The following is a 17386-nucleotide window of genomic DNA, read 5'->3' as shown; positions in this document are numbered from 1 at the left end:
GATGAGATGAATGAGTGCACTGAATCAATGATCATCACTCACACCCCCACACGAACCCCCACTTCTCACAAAACTGTCGTCTGATCAAAAATCTGATTATAGTTGTGGGGTAACGTTAGGATGGAACATAAATGTAATAATAAGATTATTGTATTGATTGAATGATTGAGTGATTGAGTGATTGGAATGATTCCAGAATAGTTATTAGGTATTCTTGATCTCTTGGTAATCCTTGTGATTGGTCTCTGGAAGAAGGAAGTACATGACAATAAGACATACAACTCCAATGCCACCAAAGATCCAGAAGATGGCAGATTGACCAATGAGTGTGACCAGTGAGAGGAAACTGAATGACAATGCAATGTTGAATATCCATTGCAATGCGTTGAGCAGACTGCTGCCAACATCCTTGCACTCGGGTGGGAAGATCTCGATGGCCATTATCCAAAAGAGTGGACCGACACCTGATTCGAAGCCGGCAATGAACACAAACAACAAGATGATTGACAACACGCCCAGCGTGGTGCCATTGAACAGCAAGAACATCAATGCCAGCAGTAGACAACTCACAGTCATCACGATCGAACTGTACAAAGTCAGCTTCCTCCTTCCGAGTCTGTCGACAAATAGTGTTGAGATGAATGTAGTGATGGCGTTCCATGCCACAAGTGATATCTATATTGGAATGGCTCCAACATGTTAATACGATTGATTGAGTGAGTGAGTGACCGAGTGTACTACATACGGTGGCAATCATTTGACCATTGTTGCTGCTGATGCCAGCCTTCTCAAAGATCTTTGGTGAGAAGTACATGAATGCATTGATACCTGTCAATTGATTGTTGATGGCCAAGATGCAGCCCATGAACAATGCAAATCTACCATCCTTTCTTGACAACAATGCTCCGATTCCAACATCATTAGTTGGGTCCTTCTGTTCTCAGTGGATGGATTGGTGAGTGATCAATTGATTGAATGAGTGAATGATGGGAATGGTTCCAGATACATACATTTAGTAAGAGTTGAGTATTCTTCATGGCTGACTTCTTCTCCCTCCATACTGTGGACTCGGGGATTGAGAAGAGAAGTCCAAAGAGTAGGATACCTGGTAGTGCACCAAAGCCAAACATCCAACGATAGTTATATTGAACGTGGAGGAATCCAAAGCCAATGATGTCGCCAATGAGTATACCAACTGTGATGGCAATCTGGAATAGTGTACCAAGCTGTCCCTTCTTCTCGGGTGGTGCCATCTCTCCGACGTACAGTGGACATATGATGGCCGATGCGCCAACGCCCAGACCGAGCACCAGACGGAAGGCACTGACGTACCAGAGGTTGGTGGGCACGAGTGATGAGCCGATGGCGCCAATGAGCGTGAGGATGCCCACCACGAAGAGTGGACGACGGCGGCCCAGACGCTCCGTGATGATGCCTGCGGCCAATGAGCCAATCATTGCGCCGAGCAGGATGCTGCATGTCAGGAAGCCCAAGTCAATCTGACTCATCGACTTCCATTCATCCACCTGGAGTACACCGGCAATCACACCAGTGTTGTATCCAAATATCAGGCCACCAAATATATTAAGTAGCGAAAGACCAACTGTTGATATTGGTTTGTTTATGTTGTCGTGACTCTTCCTGTTATGTGTGTGTGATTGTGTTTGTGAATGTCAGTGTGTGAGTGTGTGTGGGTGCCCCGACCGACCGATCGTTCGGTTTAGGACTTGTGATCATGCATGGTATCGAGAATGAGATATTTGGTACAGATACATACATTGTCAATGTTCGTGCACGAGCAACAGCAACACGTTCTCTGACAATTTGACGTTGATTGGTCATTGAATACCAGGCCGCCCTCCCTGAGTTGTTGCAAAATTGATATTTTAATGATTTTAAAATGGGTCTCAAAGCGTTACCAATCAACAAGCAAAGTTTGATGACAGTAATTTAATAATAGATGAATAATAATATATATATATAAATATTTAGAGTGAAGAAGTTGTTTTGCAAATGACATCAGACTTTGATCATTTAAAGAGACACGCACCTCTCTAGAACTGTTGTTGTTATCAAACTTGATTGACCGGGTAGTCCAGTCAATACCAGCTTCATTGAAACTTTAAAGAAACGTAGATATTAATATGTTGCTGAAGCCATCCTAATCCCCCTTACAAAATCGAGTGATTACACCAGATTGCAAACTTGATTTCTCACTCTGATCAGAGTGCCTCGTCATCAACATCACTTTGCAAACAATGAAGATGGGACGTGTGGCTCGCATCTTTTGTCTTTGTGATCACTTTCATTCATTATCCAAACAAATATTTAGTAACACACAAATAAATAGATAGAGATAGGATAGATAGATATTACATTGTTGATGATGTTGACTAAACTATGGTAGTTAATGATGATGTCGCCGTCTGGAGGCAACGCGTTGCCAACAACAAAAAAAAAAAATCATGATCGCGCTCTTGTTTGGGAGCGTGGCTGGTTCTCCGCGTGTGAAGGTTTGTTCAGGGAAGGGACAGTCCCTTAAGAATCGTATCCTGAACTTTCTGAACATTTGCGAGAACGTAGATTATCGCGCATGCATCCCTACACCACGGGAGATACTATCGTATCTCTCAACAACACCCCCCGTTGTTCCAAACGAAACGACCTCGTCCTTGTGATGGAGGTAGCAACAACAACAACAACAACAACAATGCGAGTGTGTAACTAACGAAAGTCAAGACCCTGCAAAAGACCAGACCCAAGACTCGAAGTTTATCTACCATTATAGAGTCTTAGTTATAAATATAGATATATACAAAATGAATACAACATCATCATTAATTGTTATTGTTATGTGCTCCTTGATGGTCATTGGCGCCTTCTCCTCCGACTCTCCATTCTTCTACGTCAACACATGGGCCAACTCCACCGACTGCTCAGGAGGCAGCTCCACAATGGAGGTCTATGGGTACGTCCAACATCCGATGTTTGTTTGATCACTCACTAACACACACGAACATTCGAACAAACAATCAGCTTCATTGAGAATGCTTGCACTGGATACCAGAGTTACACATGCAATCAGACATCCGCCTATGAGAACTTCTTTAATGAGGCACCATGTGTAGGATTGAACTATACTGATGTCCTGCCATTTGGCCAGTGCTCGGACGCCGGCTCTGGATACTACCAGAACAACACCTGTCTCCAATTCGATGAGATCACCGAGGTCTACAAAGGATACACTGCCATCTACAGCTACACCGATGAGAACTGCAATGGAACCATTCCAGCAGCCTTCAACATCTCCCCACTGCCACTGTGTGATGCTCCTTACCGCGTCAAGTGTGAGAATGGCATGCTGTACATGGCCGAATGTCACAACGACTGGTGCACCAAGTGTGATGCCTGGAAGGGTCCATTGCCTCCACAATGTTTGGGTGGTACTCAGTTCAACTGTGTCGAATAAATAACATGGCGATGTTCAAGCGTTGCGCTCGACCGAATAATTGGATTGATTGATTGTGTGTGCGCCATTCGGACGCCAAACACTTGTGGATGGAGCAGGGCAGTCTCCCTGCTTTACTAATTATATATATATGGTAGGTATGTATGTACAGACAAGCCTGGCAATTGGATTGCTGACTCGCTCGTTCGCTCGCTCAGTATGGATAAAAGACTACAGGTTCAACCTTACCACCAATCTTCCTCTTGGTAGTTGGCTTGACAAAGGTCGATGTCGTGGACTTGACACCACCGCCACTAGTAGTACCTGTACTGCCGCCAGCACCGGTATTGTGTTGGAGTTTGAAGAATGCACTGACATTGACAGGTGATAGTACTGGCGCATTGATATCCTTTTGCAACTGAGGTTGAGTCTGAGTTTGAGTTTGAGTCTGAGTCTGAACTTGTGTCTGAGGTTGGGTATGAACAGGTGATTGAGGTAGTGTAGGTTTGACAGGCGTGATGGTGAACGATACTGGTGGCTTTGGCAATGGCTTCATCGTAGACCTAGTCCTCGTCAGTGGTGTTGTTGATGTTGTTGTCGTTGTTGACGATGGTGAAGTTGGCGTTGTTTGTGTTGGTGGTGCGACTTGACCAGTTGTGAGCGGTGAGCCTAGGAGAGAGGAGCTGCTCGATGGGATCTTTGCGGGTGGCTTGACATGGAAGTTGCTTAGGGGCTTGGTTGGCGTAGTTGTTGGTGCGAACTTGGCCTGTGGGCCAAATGTTGACGAGGTGACCTTGGTAGTCTGAGTAGATGATGAAGATGATGTATATACAGTTTGAGTAGCGCCAGAGTACTTGATCTGGCGTGGACTGACAATGGATGGGCTGTTGCCGTTGCCGTTGCCGTTGACGTTGTTGCTATTATGTACAAGTGTGGATGAGGAGGTGGTGGTTGAGGTGAGCGTGGAGCCATTCGTTGATGTATGTTGCGTCTGTTGTTGTTTGAATGGATTGTGCGTGAGTGGATTGGATTCAATCTTGTGCTTGGACTCTGGAACGTTGAGATGGAACTTGTGAGGGATGGACACGGTGACTGGTGTGGGCAATGAGATGACCACGTCTTTGAGATGACTGTCGGCTGCCGACGTCTGGCCGCTGCCAACACCCTCTGCATAATTCAACTTTGGATAAGGCTTCTTGCAAGCTGACAATATCTTATTCAAGTCGAATGCATCCACAAATGTCTTTTGTCTAAAGTCATAATGTGCTCCTTGTGGCTTTGGACCAATCACAAGTGTTGCGCCAAGTTGTCTACAATGTTTGATTGTTTGATTGATTGAGGTGAGTTGGATGATCAATGTGCTGGATATTCGTTGATTGATTATACTTACAATCCATCACCTCTAAAGTTAGATGGCATTCCTGTCTCTTTGGCCAACTTGCGATATACCGAGAGACGAGGATCCATCAGTCCGACGGCTGAGTCCCAGAAGCCCATGCGCCTCAAGCTCAATGCACGGTAGACAGCACGTGACTTGTCGATGTATATATCGCCTGCAAAGTATTTTCCAGCAATGAACTAAGAATGGTTGGTGATTGGGAGTTAGGGCACGGACACATCTGAGTCAGGTGATTATGTTACATACATCTTGGAGTCCAAGTGTCTCGAATCCAATACCAATCAATGAGATTCCCAATCGATCGAGTTTGGGCTTCAGGGACGAGATGTCCATGGCCTGGATGCGACATACCAGACAGCCAAATCTGCGGAACACAGCCACAACACAACGCTTTGATTGCCAGAAACTGGTGAAGGCCACTGTGTTGCCATGTATATCCTCCACTTTGATGCCAGAGAGCATCAGATGAAGTGGTACTGATGGCTTGTCATCAGCCATCGTTGGTTGTTGAACAACGAATGATGGAAGGTTATCTTGTGGTGTAACAGAACTGTACGTCTCGTGGACTGGCATCACAGCGGACGATTGATGTGAGACCTTCTTGTTGAGCATTGGTTGTTGTTGATGTTTGTCCACCATGGTGGACTTGGACTTGCTGCTGGAGCTACTACCAGTGCTGGCTCCAGCTGGAAGTGAATGCTTCTTGCTCCTGAACGTTCCGCGTGATATTGGTCCAAAGATCTTGTTCCTCAATCCATTGAGCATTTGAAGAATGTCCTCTGTTTTGGTGGGAGGGATGTGACTAAGTTAGTGATGGCTGCGCGAATGTATGGGACCAGTGCTATTCGATCCATACCCTCTGTCATCGATACCAGATCAACTGGCTTGTTAAGTATGCTCTGTGTTGCCGTTAGCAATGAGTTGTTGCTCATCCTCTTGGTTCCAGACGAGCTTGTTGTAGAGCCATTCGTGTTTGAATGTGATGACGGCGATGATGATGATGTTGTTGACGAAGAAGACGATGATGATCCGTTGCCAATGCCATTGCCGTTGACATTACTATTCGTTGTTGTAGTACTTGTGCCGGCAGCTGATGTAGGGAAGCTTGCAGAGTTGATCCTTCTTTGATGATGTTGTATCAGGTTTGTGACGTTGACGCTGGACGATGACAATGACAGCGATGACGATGATGACGATGTCGACAGTGACGAGGAGGACGACGAGGTGGACGTGGCAGACAGTCGCTTCTTGAGCTGTTGTTGCTCAATCGCATCGAGGTACTCTTCAGTGATGTGCTCATACTTCTGATGCTCCTCGACTAATATCCTAATGATCTCTTTCTTCTCCTCTATGGTGAGCTCCCAATCCTCCTTCTCCATGGATGGTGCGCGCACCACACCTCCATGTGACGACGACACATAAGTTCTCTCCTCTGTCATCGAACTATTATTATTACTAATACTATTAATACTATCACTTATACTATGATCACTACTACTTCTACTATGATTATGATTCTTTGACGTCCGATGTGATTTAGGTAACATCATGATGTTGTTGTTGTAGTGTTGGTGAAGACGACGTCGTTGATGATGTTGATGTTGGATGAATGAACGAAGACACGACGATCCTCACACACTCATTCAATCAATCAATCAAATCAACCAATCACTCTATCTAGCAAGTAGGTACTTGTATAAGTAGTTATATATATTATGAGTGGATGAATGATCTTGGGTCAGATTGTTGAGTTGTATTTGTTTGCTTGAATGTTTGCTTGATGGACTGAATGAATGAATGATTGATTTGGGTTTTAGTGTTTAAGAAGTGTGGGCTGGGCTGGGCTGGGCCTAGGGTCTCAGTCAGACAAGGAATGTGTTGGACAAAGAAGGTCGTGATGGGCGCTTATGGGAACACACAGCAAGGATATGTAGGTATGCTGGTTTAAAGGTGTTGTTGCGTATTTATGATTGTGATCAATCGTTGAGGTTAGATTTATTTTCTAATTTTATTTGAACAATGTAGCGCAAAAACAAACAAAACTCCTTGCAAAAAAGAATCCGGATCTGGACCTGGTAGCATTCAAGCCCCCGCCCACAACACACACGACCTACCGTTCAAACAAACAAACCCCTACTACGCTTTGATCTCAGAGACACTCTCGAACCGATCGGGCCTTTGTTTGGTCGTGTTTGTTTGTTGTTGTTGGGGGGTGAGATATGTATCGATCCAAGATTTGTAGATTGATTGATTGGTTATGTTTGTTTGATTGTTTGATCGTTTGTTTGAATGAATGTGGCCTTTTACTTGTACTTGGCCATGATCGACCTGGCAATGACTTGTAGTTGCATGTTGGTAGTGCCCTCTGTTGGTGGTAAAGTGTGGTGTGGAGGTGGTAGTTGGTAGTTGGCAGGTGTTGGTTCATGGACCAAGGGTCAGTCAGTAAGTGAATGAACGAATGAATGAATCCTGGATGCCAAACTTGGCATTTGGAACGACCCCAAAAGATCATGATTATAACATACCGTATATCTGTCCAACCTTGCAATCACGGAAGAACTTCTCAGCGTCAAACTCTTTGGTAAAGCCAACACCACCAAGCATGGTGATGCAGGTCGATGCGACGCGCTCGGCAACACGTGAGCAATACAGCTTGGCCATCGACGCCTCGGTGACAAATGGCTTGCCAGCCTCTTGCAAACGAGCGGCGTTGTATGTGAGCAGCTTGCCGGCCTCAATGTCGACGGCCAGGTCGGCGTAGGAGAACTGCATGCCCTGGAACTCGGCCAGCGGCTTGCCAAACTGTGTGCGCTGCATCAGGTAGGGCATGGTCGAGTCGAAGGCGCCCTGCGCCAGACCGATCATCTGCGCGGCGATTCCGATGCGGCCCTCGTTCAGCCCCTCGATGGCGATCTTGTAGCCCTTGCCCAACTCGCCCAGCACGGCCGACTTGTGCACCTTGACGTCGTTGAAGATGACCTCGCAGGTTGAGCTCGCGCGGATGCCCATCTTGTCCTCCTTCTTGCCGATCTCGAGGCCGGGTGTGTTGCGGTCCACCAGGAACGCGGTGATGCCGCGATGCTTGGAGGCCGGGTCGATGTTGGCCATGACAATGTACACGCCAGCCTCTTTGGCGTTGGTGATCCAGGCCTTTGAGCCGTTGATCACGTAGTAGTCGCCTTGCTTCTCTGCGCGCGTCTTGAGCGAGAAGGCGTCGGAGCCGGCGCTGGTCTCGGACAGACAGAAGCTGCCCACCATCTCGGTGGCCAGCTTGGGCAGGTACTTGGCCTTCTGCTCTTCGTTGCCGTAGCGCTTGATGCAGTTGTTGATCAATGTGTTCTGGACGTCGACGATCACAGAGAGTGCTGGGTCCACCTTGGCCAACTCCTCAATGATGATGATCGATGACATAAAGTTGAGACCTGTGCCGTTGTACTGCTCGGGGATCTCAATGCCCATCAGACCATTGTCAAAGCACTCTTTGAACAGGCCCATGTTGAGTTCAGACTTGACGTCCATCTCCTTGACCAATGGCTTGACACGCTCCAACGAGAACTTTGCCACAGTATCTCTAAGCATGTTCTCCTCTGGTGTGAACTCTGTGATTGGTGGACGAGTCTAATGATCATATTGATTGGACGTCAGTAAGTGCTATCCCGATCACATGTCCGAGTGATCGGTTGATTGAATGAGTGAGTGATCATACCTCATGTGTGGAGGAACAGAATGATCTAGTGATTGGTCTTCCAGTGCTCTTTTGGAGCATTGATGCACTGTTGATCAGTGTTCTGATTGCTTTACCAGTGTTCATTCTTGTTAATATATATATCTTTGAGTGATCAATGTGTGTGATGTGAATGAAACGAATGATCATCAATCAGATACTTCGGAAATTTCCCCCCCTTACAACCATCAGGTGATGACCCTGCAAACATAGTTTGTCTTGTGTAATCAAGTCGAGTATACCTAGATATGATCAACTGTGATATGATTGAATAATTTAAGTATGGGTGGAATGATTCCAGTTGTGGCAGCCCACTCCACTTAGGCTTAGGACCCACCTGACGATGATGGCACTAGTTTATTGATTAATCGTTTGATTGATTGTGTTATGTTTCGTTGACAACCTTGTTGTTGTTGTGGATGATGTATGAATAGTAGTCGATCTTGATTGGGAAGTGTATCAATGTCAATGATTATGTTGCCACCAGGTCGAAATATATATAAACCATTATTGTTGTCTAATCTACGATATTCTGCATGTATTAGAGCTGGACTTGATGGTGGATATTGTACAACTTGTTGATATGTTTCGACCAGAGGCAATAGATCGGCCACCTTCTTGACGTACTTTATCGATTCGGCCAGACCCTCGTGACACTTGAGTATCAATGTCTTGACCTTGATTGATTGTAACAGCCAGCGATACTTTGAAGATGATAGTGATGTTGGTAGTGCACGTACTTTGGCAGTGTCAAGGTATTGGGTGGGTCCCAAGTATGTTAATTGACTGATGCTGTCCACCGACAATGTCTTTAGACCAGCAGGCAATTTGACAGATCTATGTTGTTGATCAAAGGCAAAGCCTAGAGTGAGACTTGTGATTGATGATGGCAAGTTGAGCAATGGACGATCAAAGCAGTATCCAAAGGTGAGTGTTTCCAGCGTACTTGATTGATCGATCACACCTGGCAGAAGACTCCGATTGAAGTACGATCCAAATGTGAGTGATGTGAGTGCCAATGGCAGACATCCTGGCATGATCATCTGATCAAAGCAATCCCCAAACACCAACGTCTTGAGTGATAGAGGTAGTGAGTCGCGAATCAACTCTTGATTGAACATGTAACCAAAGTTGAGTGTGTGTAGTGTCTCGGGGAGCACCAAGGGCGCGATGATGTTGTCGTACGAGTGTCCAAATGTCAATGTTTCAAGTCTGTACGGCAGTGCTCCAAGGGGTATGTCGCGACAATAGTTGTTTCCAAAGGTCAGTGTGCGTAGTGAGTTGGGCAGGGCATCGCGTTGAAGTTGTTGATTGTATCGATATCCAAATGAGAGGAATTGAAGTGATGGCGGGAGCACATCAGCGTTGATAACTCGATTAAAGTTGTTACCAAAGATCAAAGTGATTAGAGTTGGAGGAAGGAAGCCTGGGCTCAGTTCAAAGTTGAAGCAAAAGCCCATCATCAAGTCTGTTAGTGACGCAGGTAGTGATCCAGATGGTGTCGGTATCTTGATGTCCAGTAGCAGTCTGGTCGTGGCAGGGTCGATTGATGGTACAAGATCAAGTCGTGCACAATATACACGTCCTTGTCCAGCTGGTGTTGTAGTTGCTGTGGTCGTAGTTGTCGCGATGGTGTTGGTCGATGATGTTGATGAGGAAGTGGATGTGCTCCAAGGACATGAACATCGACCTTTGGTCCATGTGAAGTTGGGTATGTTGTTCAAAGTGCTATTCCATCGTTTACAAGTGAGCGCCATGCAGATGATGTCCAACTCATTTTTCAGTTCCATGAAAACTGCCCTGGCAGCTAGTTCTGGTAACAAATCCATTATCTATATAACTATTATCTTTGAGACTCAAAATGTAATGATCATCATTCTGTCGATCAATCAGCTGATCACACACCCCACACCACTGAGCAAGGGGTTTGACCCTCTTTGTTGTCTATTTATTGAGTGATTGAATGATGATGATGACCATGGACCTAGTTGTCAACTCAATCTCGAATGTAGCATAGGCCAAAGTTGGTACGATCATTGACATGGTCATTGTCTTGAAGTAGAATCCATTTGCCAAGTTGTACAGAGTATCTAAAGTTATGTCCACGACCATATATTGAATAAATTGAAGCTTCAACTCGATCATACATCATCCCTCCTTTTAGATTACTTTGATAAGGAGAGGGAATGAGTGTTGTTATCTTCTTGGTGGAGATTGAGTATCTAATAAATGATCGTTGTTTGTATAATATATATATATTATCCATTCCATCATAGCAACTTGAGGAATATTGATTGATCTTGAGAATATTGATTGATGACCCCAATGTCTTGATATCCAGTCCAACTAGTATACCATCCTTATCATTGACACTGCGACGACCAAATGCATACATAACATTGTTGTGTAGGAAGGCATCAGAGTAGATCATCACGGGAGGGATGTTGCCAACGTGACTGAATAGATGAGTGTGAATATTGAAGCGATCGACACGGTTCAAATACTTGTCGGTCTCCTTGTTGTAGCCACCGACCAAGTAGATGTACTTGTCCCCATCATAGAATGCAGTGATGGACGATCCTCCACTAACGCCAAAGATACCAGCGTGGTGGACAGTCTTGGCCGCCAACGAGTACCACGAGTAGGTGTGAGCCATGAAGGTCATGCCTCCGAATAGGTAGAGATTGCCATGTGCATACACGAGGGAGGAGCTGGCACCATTGACAGGTCTCATGAATATACCCTTTGTTGGGGTCCACTGAGAATGTGCTCCAGAGAACAGTGAGCATTCGTTGATATGAAGGGACATCAATTTGCCTGATAGTAGAGAGCTGTCTTGCGCAGTTCCAGTTGGATGATGTAGTCTTGGAGCAGGTGGATCAAGTTCAAAGCATGCTTCAATCTGTTTCTTTATACCATTCAACATTGCAATATCGATATTCATTGGACTGATATGATGTATCTTCTCATCAACATAAGGCTTCAATCTCATTATTCTAATATGTTCACTTATCATTGATAGTAGTTGGTAGTCATTGGGTTGTTGATGTTGATCCTGGTCCTTACCACCTACCAACATGTATTGATCAATCGATGTGCATGAAGAGATTGATTGGACGACCTTGGACATGTCCTGATCATCATCAACTGATGACGATGACGATGATGATGGTAGATTCATATTGATAATATTATTGATAGTACTTATCTCTTTGTTTATATGATTGATTGTTGATTGTATACGATCCATCTGCTCAATGACACGCGACTTTACCCTATGCTCCTGAGCCAATACTACCTTTATCAACTGATCAAAGTGACTACTAATCTCCATATGAGTCTGTTGTAATGATTGATAAGATGCAGTACATTGTTGTAATGTCTTCCAAAGATGATTCAATCTTGTTGAGTACGAATGTGACGGTGATGATGGTGATGGTGATGGTGAAGGGGATGATGAATGTGTCTTATTCATCTTTTGTACTTCTTGTATTTGATTGACTAGTTTCTCTCTAATATTACCTACATGGTCTACCTTGTGACCACTGTGGCTACGAGCCAGACATATTGGACATACTAACAAACCATCACAATCCAAACATATAAACTCTATTCTCAAGCAATGTGTAGTACATTTATAACAACAAGTAACATCATCTTCATCCTCTTCAACAACATTATTGTTAGATGTAAATGTAATTGTATCCATTATATATATATACCTATTATCTCTATCTCTATCTCTAACACAAAGTATGAATGCATGAATGAATGAAAGAACATGCAAGTTCAGATCAGATGGGTGATGTTCAAAAGTTGAAGAGACACCACACTTTCATGTTCTTTCTAAATCTCAACCAATCTCAAACAGATAAAGTATGTAAAGATACAGATACATATATGTTTAAGTATATTAAGGACAATAGATAATCATTGGCAATATTTATTATAATAATGTAAATGGATTACTTAATGCTTCTGGGTCAAGAATGAAGCATCACAGTAGAAGTGGTTGCATCCGTTTGGTGCAGATGGCACACTGATGAGGTCGTATCCGGCAGCACAGGCTGGCAGGAAGTGTGGGCAGATTCCGCTGTGGACACATCCGACGAGGGTCCAGCATCTGTTGATGTCACGGTTGTAGGCGCGGACGTTGCCGATGGCGCACATGTACTGTGGGGAGGCTGGGCAGGAGATCTGGTCGTCGACCTTGACGTAGACTCCGGTGGCGGTGAAGACACCTCCGATGACGCTTCCCTGGACGAGGGCAGAGGCCATGATGCGGTCAGCCAACCAGTTGGTGTCGATGAAGGAGATGGTCGACGAGTATGGCTCGGTGTACGAGGTGGCGAGGGTGACGGTGCCGTTGTTCAGGGCGAGGGCCTTGAGACGGTAGCATGGGCCGGTGACTGGGCACATGTAGTTGGATGGGTGCAGGGTGTAGAGGGCACCGGTTGGGGCACCGCTGATGAGTGGAAGCAGACGGTAGGCCTCGTAGATCTCGAAATCGTAACCGTTGACGGCACCGAACAGGACGACCTCACCAGAGGCACCTCCTTGGACGACGACTGGGTCGAGGTTGGCGTTGCTATAGACAAAGTTGACGATTGGCACGTGGACAGCGCCTCCGTTCACCTCGTTGAGGAAGAAGTGTGGGCAGTTGGTGTTGCCAACAGTGCAGGCAATACCTGATGGGCCAAAGGTGTAGTAGTTTCCACTGGTCTGGGCAGAGGCCACAGAGAGGACAACGGCGAGGACAAAGACAGCAAGCTTGAACATTGTTGTTATGTGTATGTATATGTATTTGTTTGATTGAATGATTCGATGATGTTCATAATTGATAAACCGGTCGTGCTATTTATAACAAAGCGAGGATATGATAGGATACCATGTGGTCGTGTCGTGTCGTCTCTCGTCTTTACCACGATGGGTTACATGTTGGGTGATGTTGTCCACTCCACTCCGTCGCTCTACTTGGACATCAACATTCTCGGGGTGACTATGACTTTGAGACTATATTATTACTTAATTCCTGTGTCGTTTCATTTAGAGAGGGATTCTTTCAGACTAATTGATTGTGTCATTTCAGTAATATATACGTCCTCTCACTCACTCAATCACTCTATCACTAATCCATATGGATTGATAATCAATCACATGATGGATGATTATGATCCTGGCACCAAACAGGAATGAATGCCCCAATCAATCCAATCAATTTCATCTAAGGTGAAAAGTCTGAAATTGGTAATGTTGGTGCATCTCACACATTTTGATGGTGCCCCTTTTGATCCAGTTGGGCTGGAATATGAACATTAATGATAATGAGTTCTTATTATTGAAGGACTCCAGGTTCTTTCTGTCCATATGGATCTATTTGCAGGACCGACGAATCATAAAGGTTACACATTGACTCGTCCATTGTTACATATATATTTTCAGATTGTTTGATTGATTACTCTGATTAATTGATTAATTGAGATGATGACAACATCATAAACATCTTTCACTTTTATTCAATTAATCAATCTAATATTACATTTACAACTTGACCAAGTAAATCAATGTTGTTGCATCTGTTGCTCCATCATTTGGAAACTTAAACGTTGTTTCCTTTCAAATGCACGTTTACGTTTGAGTACAAAGTACATTCCACCTCCAATTCCAACTATTAGGAATATACCAAGTACTATGAGTGCAATCCACCAGAGTGATTTTGTTCCACATTGACCAGATGACACATGTTGATTGATTAATAATGAGAATGTTGGGTCAATGGTGGCCTGTTCAAAGAATGGTAAGACCATGGCAACAAGGATATTGTTTGAATATGGAGTGTTGAATTTGGTGTCTTTGCCATGGGCCAAAGCAGGATCATATGGCAAGATGATTGTGTTGCTGGCCAGCACCCTGCGATCAACGTAGACCCGGTCCGAGAACTTTGTTAAGAATAACTTGTTGCCAAGTTCAATCTGTACCCAGAGGAGATTGTTCTTGTCGTTGTAGGTGTTGGTCGATTGATCTGACGAACAATCATCGTCATCCTTGGTGTTGGGTGATTGGAGTTGGTACACAAGTTGTAGATAGTTGGCCCGGCCTTGGAAGGGCCATCCAGCAAGGTCCACTTGGTACTTGAAGCTATTCTTTGACATCAACATCTGCTGTCCAGCGAACCAATATGATGTGTCCTCAAGGAATATGATTGATTTAACATTGATCACAAAGTTGGACATGTCTGTGGATGTAGAGTTCAATCTTCCAGTAGCCATGCGTAATGTTGATGTGTTTGTAGTGATGTTCCATTTGATCAATGATGTAGGGTATATTGATATTTGATTGCCAAGTGAGTCAAGTTCACGGATATGAGTAAAGAATACGGAGAAGTCACCAATGGTACCATTGTTGGGATCCACACTTGGTGTGTTGTTAGATGGAGTTGATGGTGTAAGACAAGTTGATCCACCATAGCCTGTGTTACATTGACAGCTGCCATCAACACATTGTCCATGACCTGAGCAAAGAGGCATGCCACATGAACTCCTATTCAGGTAAAGGAATGAGTAGGACTCTGAATAAATACCCATGGCAGTTACTCTCACTGGCAAAGGGTTGGAGCCATCAGATGAAGCAGATCCATCGAATGAACAAGTAACCTGTGATGAGTTGATCAACACTGGACCCAGACACATCACTCCTCCAATGGTGATCTGGCTCACATTATAGAAGTGATGTCCAAACACAGTCACAATGCCTCCAACACCCTTCTCAACTGATGAAGCATACTCAACAACTAGGAGTGTAGTATGTTATGTTAGTCATGTGATTGATTGATTGATGTGAGTGTACTTACTTAGACGAGGGTATGAGTATGATTCGGTAGCTTGGCCACCGACAGTGAGTATGATGTCAAGTGATGGATTGGTACCAGGTGGTACCATTATAATCAGTTGTTCATGGGGCTTAAGGATTGTGATTGAGTTGGATAGATTGATCACTCCATCGATTGAGTATGTGATCGATGATTGATTGTTGCCAAAGTTCTGACCAAACAATGTAATCAATCCACCCGATTGATTAACAAAGAATGGTTGTATCAATGTGATTGATGGTCCATAGTATGATAGGTATACCGATGTATCCGCTGTTGATCTACCATCTACGCTGACTGTTATCGGATATCCTTTGCCAACACCACTTGGGGCAGTGAATCCAATTGAAGAGTTGTCAGTGAATGGTATGAGCTGAGTGATTGGAGGCAATCCTTGAACCCTCAGGGTGTAGACAGAGTTTGGAAGTTGCAGATTGGACACCTCAATCACTATCCATCCACCTTGTGTTGGTGCATAGTAACTTTGGTTGGGATTGAAGAACGATGGAGGTTGGGTCCCCAACTCGAACTTTACAGCATAGTATGATTCAGTACCAATGATCGGAGTGTCATTGATGAATGTCATTGAGTTGGTATCCAAAGTAAGGTATGCATTGACTTGATTGATTGGTGTTGGGTTGTTAGTATGAGTGAATCAGTTGATTGATTAATACTTACGATCATTGATGTTATTGATCACACTGATATCATAGTTGTTGATACCTTGGATGTAGGTATGATTGATTCCACCAGTCACTGTGAGGAATGGTTGACTTGGGTATGGTCCATTGATGAAGTAATAGGCAGCTGATATGAAGTGATGTCATCATTAGTTAGAGGGTATACATGTTCATTCAACTTCAACTAATAACATACACTGGTCATGGTATGATGGATAGATCAACTGAAAGTAAAACAAGTTGCGGATCATTATGATGTCACTTTGTGTTGTTGGCGCCAATATATATCCTGAACGATGTTCAGACAGATAGGTATAGATATACTCATCAGTATTGGAGGTGAACATGATCATAGTGTTGGATTCTTTAGAATCTAGTACAATATGATTGAGTAACATGTGTTAGGATAGAAGTTGAGAAATGATCATCTCAACTCAACTTACAAGTTGGGAAACGGCTGATCGTTAGAGGCACCTGTCCAACTGATATGGTGATGAGTTGAGTACGTGTTGTTGTGTTTCCAGTGGTCTCATTCTTGAATACACTGGATGCCAACTCACAAGAGAATGATCGATCTTTGAGAAAAGCAGTGAGTGGAATACATTTGATTGATTGTGATGAGTAGTATACATTGTTGATATACGTAATATCTGGTCCAAAGTTCTTTCCATTTATGGTCAATCTACCTTGGGCACTATAACTTGGTATCACCGATGATACATAGGGTACTACAATAAACAATATTGGTAAGAGAGTATGATTAATTGATCGTGTTAAAGAGTACTTACAATTTGGATGATATGATTGGTAGGTGAATGATGTGAGACCATCATTGAAGGTGATGTTGTATCGACCAACAGTGTACTCTGACTGACAAGTGACAATGGTTTGATTGAAAGACAGGATAGTGCAATCGAAGGGCTTGTGGACATTGTAGAAGGGTTGGAATACGATGGACAACTTGTTTAGATTGAATTGGGTTCGGTTCATATTGACGATGGACATGACACTGGTCTCCATATCAGTGGCGATTGGTACAGGATCATTCTCACCACCCTTCTCCAAGATATATCCAATCACTTTGTTGTCAGAGTTGGTTGTCTCCTCCCAGCCTTGAGGACCAAAGTTGATGTAGCCTCCAACTTGATTTCCTTTTGGATGATCAGTTGCCCATTGACAGTATCCAGTACATTTGTTCATAATCCTATTATACATTATAATACCATTCTCTGGACCATTGTCCCATGTACAACTATATCCATCAATA

The 17386-nt window shown here is 44.1% G+C and overlaps 8 protein-coding genes across 8 annotated transcripts; 1 reads left to right on the top strand and 7 right to left on the bottom strand.

Annotated features, from left to right (window-relative positions):
• Nucleotides 1–204: 204 nt before the first annotated feature.
• SAMD00019534_071890 (hypothetical protein) lies at nt 205–1842 on the bottom strand (the record flags this gene model as incomplete). Its single annotated transcript, XM_012897596.1, has 4 exons — nt 205–675; nt 746–934; nt 1011–1641; nt 1778–1842. The coding sequence occupies 4 exons, from the start codon at nt 1840–1842 to the stop codon at nt 205–207; spliced, it is 1356 nt and encodes a 451-aa protein (XP_012753050.1).
• Nucleotides 1843–2852: 1010 nt separating this feature from the next.
• On the top strand, nt 2853–3469 carry SAMD00019534_071880 (hypothetical protein; the record flags this gene model as incomplete). Its single annotated transcript, XM_012897595.1, has 2 exons — nt 2853–2968; nt 3037–3469. 2 exons carry the CDS (start codon nt 2853–2855, stop codon nt 3467–3469), a joined length of 549 nt encoding a protein of 182 aa, XP_012753049.1.
• Nucleotides 3470–3662: 193 nt separating this feature from the next.
• SAMD00019534_071870 (hypothetical protein) lies at nt 3663–6286 on the bottom strand (the record flags this gene model as incomplete). The annotated part of the gene is made up of 4 exons (XM_012897594.1): nt 3663–4758; nt 4839–5026; nt 5094–5626; nt 5704–6286. 4 exons carry the CDS (start codon nt 6284–6286, stop codon nt 3663–3665), a joined length of 2400 nt encoding a protein of 799 aa, XP_012753048.1.
• Nucleotides 6287–7150: 864 nt separating this feature from the next.
• SAMD00019534_071860 (hypothetical protein) lies at nt 7151–8658 on the bottom strand (the record flags this gene model as incomplete). Its single annotated transcript, XM_012897593.1, has 3 exons — nt 7151–7212; nt 7373–8465; nt 8554–8658. 3 exons carry the CDS (start codon nt 8656–8658, stop codon nt 7151–7153), a joined length of 1260 nt encoding a protein of 419 aa, XP_012753047.1.
• Nucleotides 8659–8900: 242 nt separating this feature from the next.
• Nucleotides 8901–10400, bottom strand: SAMD00019534_071850 (hypothetical protein; the record flags this gene model as incomplete). The annotated part of the gene is made up of 1 exon (XM_012897592.1): nt 8901–10400. A coding segment is annotated over one exon (1500 nt), but the record flags the coding sequence as incomplete, so codon positions are not given.
• A 115-nt stretch (nt 10401–10515) lies between these two features.
• SAMD00019534_071840 (hypothetical protein) lies at nt 10516–11752 on the bottom strand (the record flags this gene model as incomplete). Its single annotated transcript, XM_012897591.1, has 3 exons — nt 10516–10661; nt 10741–10793; nt 10965–11752. 3 exons carry the CDS (start codon nt 11750–11752, stop codon nt 10516–10518), a joined length of 987 nt encoding a protein of 328 aa, XP_012753045.1.
• A 788-nt stretch (nt 11753–12540) lies between these two features.
• On the bottom strand, nt 12541–13350 carry SAMD00019534_071830 (hypothetical protein; the record flags this gene model as incomplete). Its single annotated transcript, XM_012897590.1, has 1 exon — nt 12541–13350. One exon carries the CDS (start codon nt 13348–13350, stop codon nt 12541–12543), a length of 810 nt encoding a protein of 269 aa, XP_012753044.1.
• Nucleotides 13351–14132: 782 nt separating this feature from the next.
• Nucleotides 14133–17319, bottom strand: SAMD00019534_071820 (hypothetical protein; the record flags this gene model as incomplete). The annotated part of the gene is made up of 6 exons (XM_012897589.1): nt 14133–15361; nt 15422–16057; nt 16118–16246; nt 16316–16492; nt 16563–16847; nt 16908–17319. 6 exons carry the CDS (start codon nt 17317–17319, stop codon nt 14133–14135), a joined length of 2868 nt encoding a protein of 955 aa, XP_012753043.1.
• Between the last annotated feature and the right edge of the window lie 67 nt (nt 17320–17386).

This window comes from Acytostelium subglobosum (genome assembly GCF_000787575.1).
Source record: "Acytostelium subglobosum LB1 DNA, scaffold: scaffold14, whole genome shotgun sequence".
Classification (NCBI taxonomy): domain Eukaryota; phylum Evosea; class Eumycetozoa; order Acytosteliales; family Acytosteliaceae; genus Acytostelium; species Acytostelium subglobosum.
The sequence above is the reverse complement of the archived record's forward strand: the minus strand, read 5'-3'. Positions and strand labels throughout refer to the sequence as shown.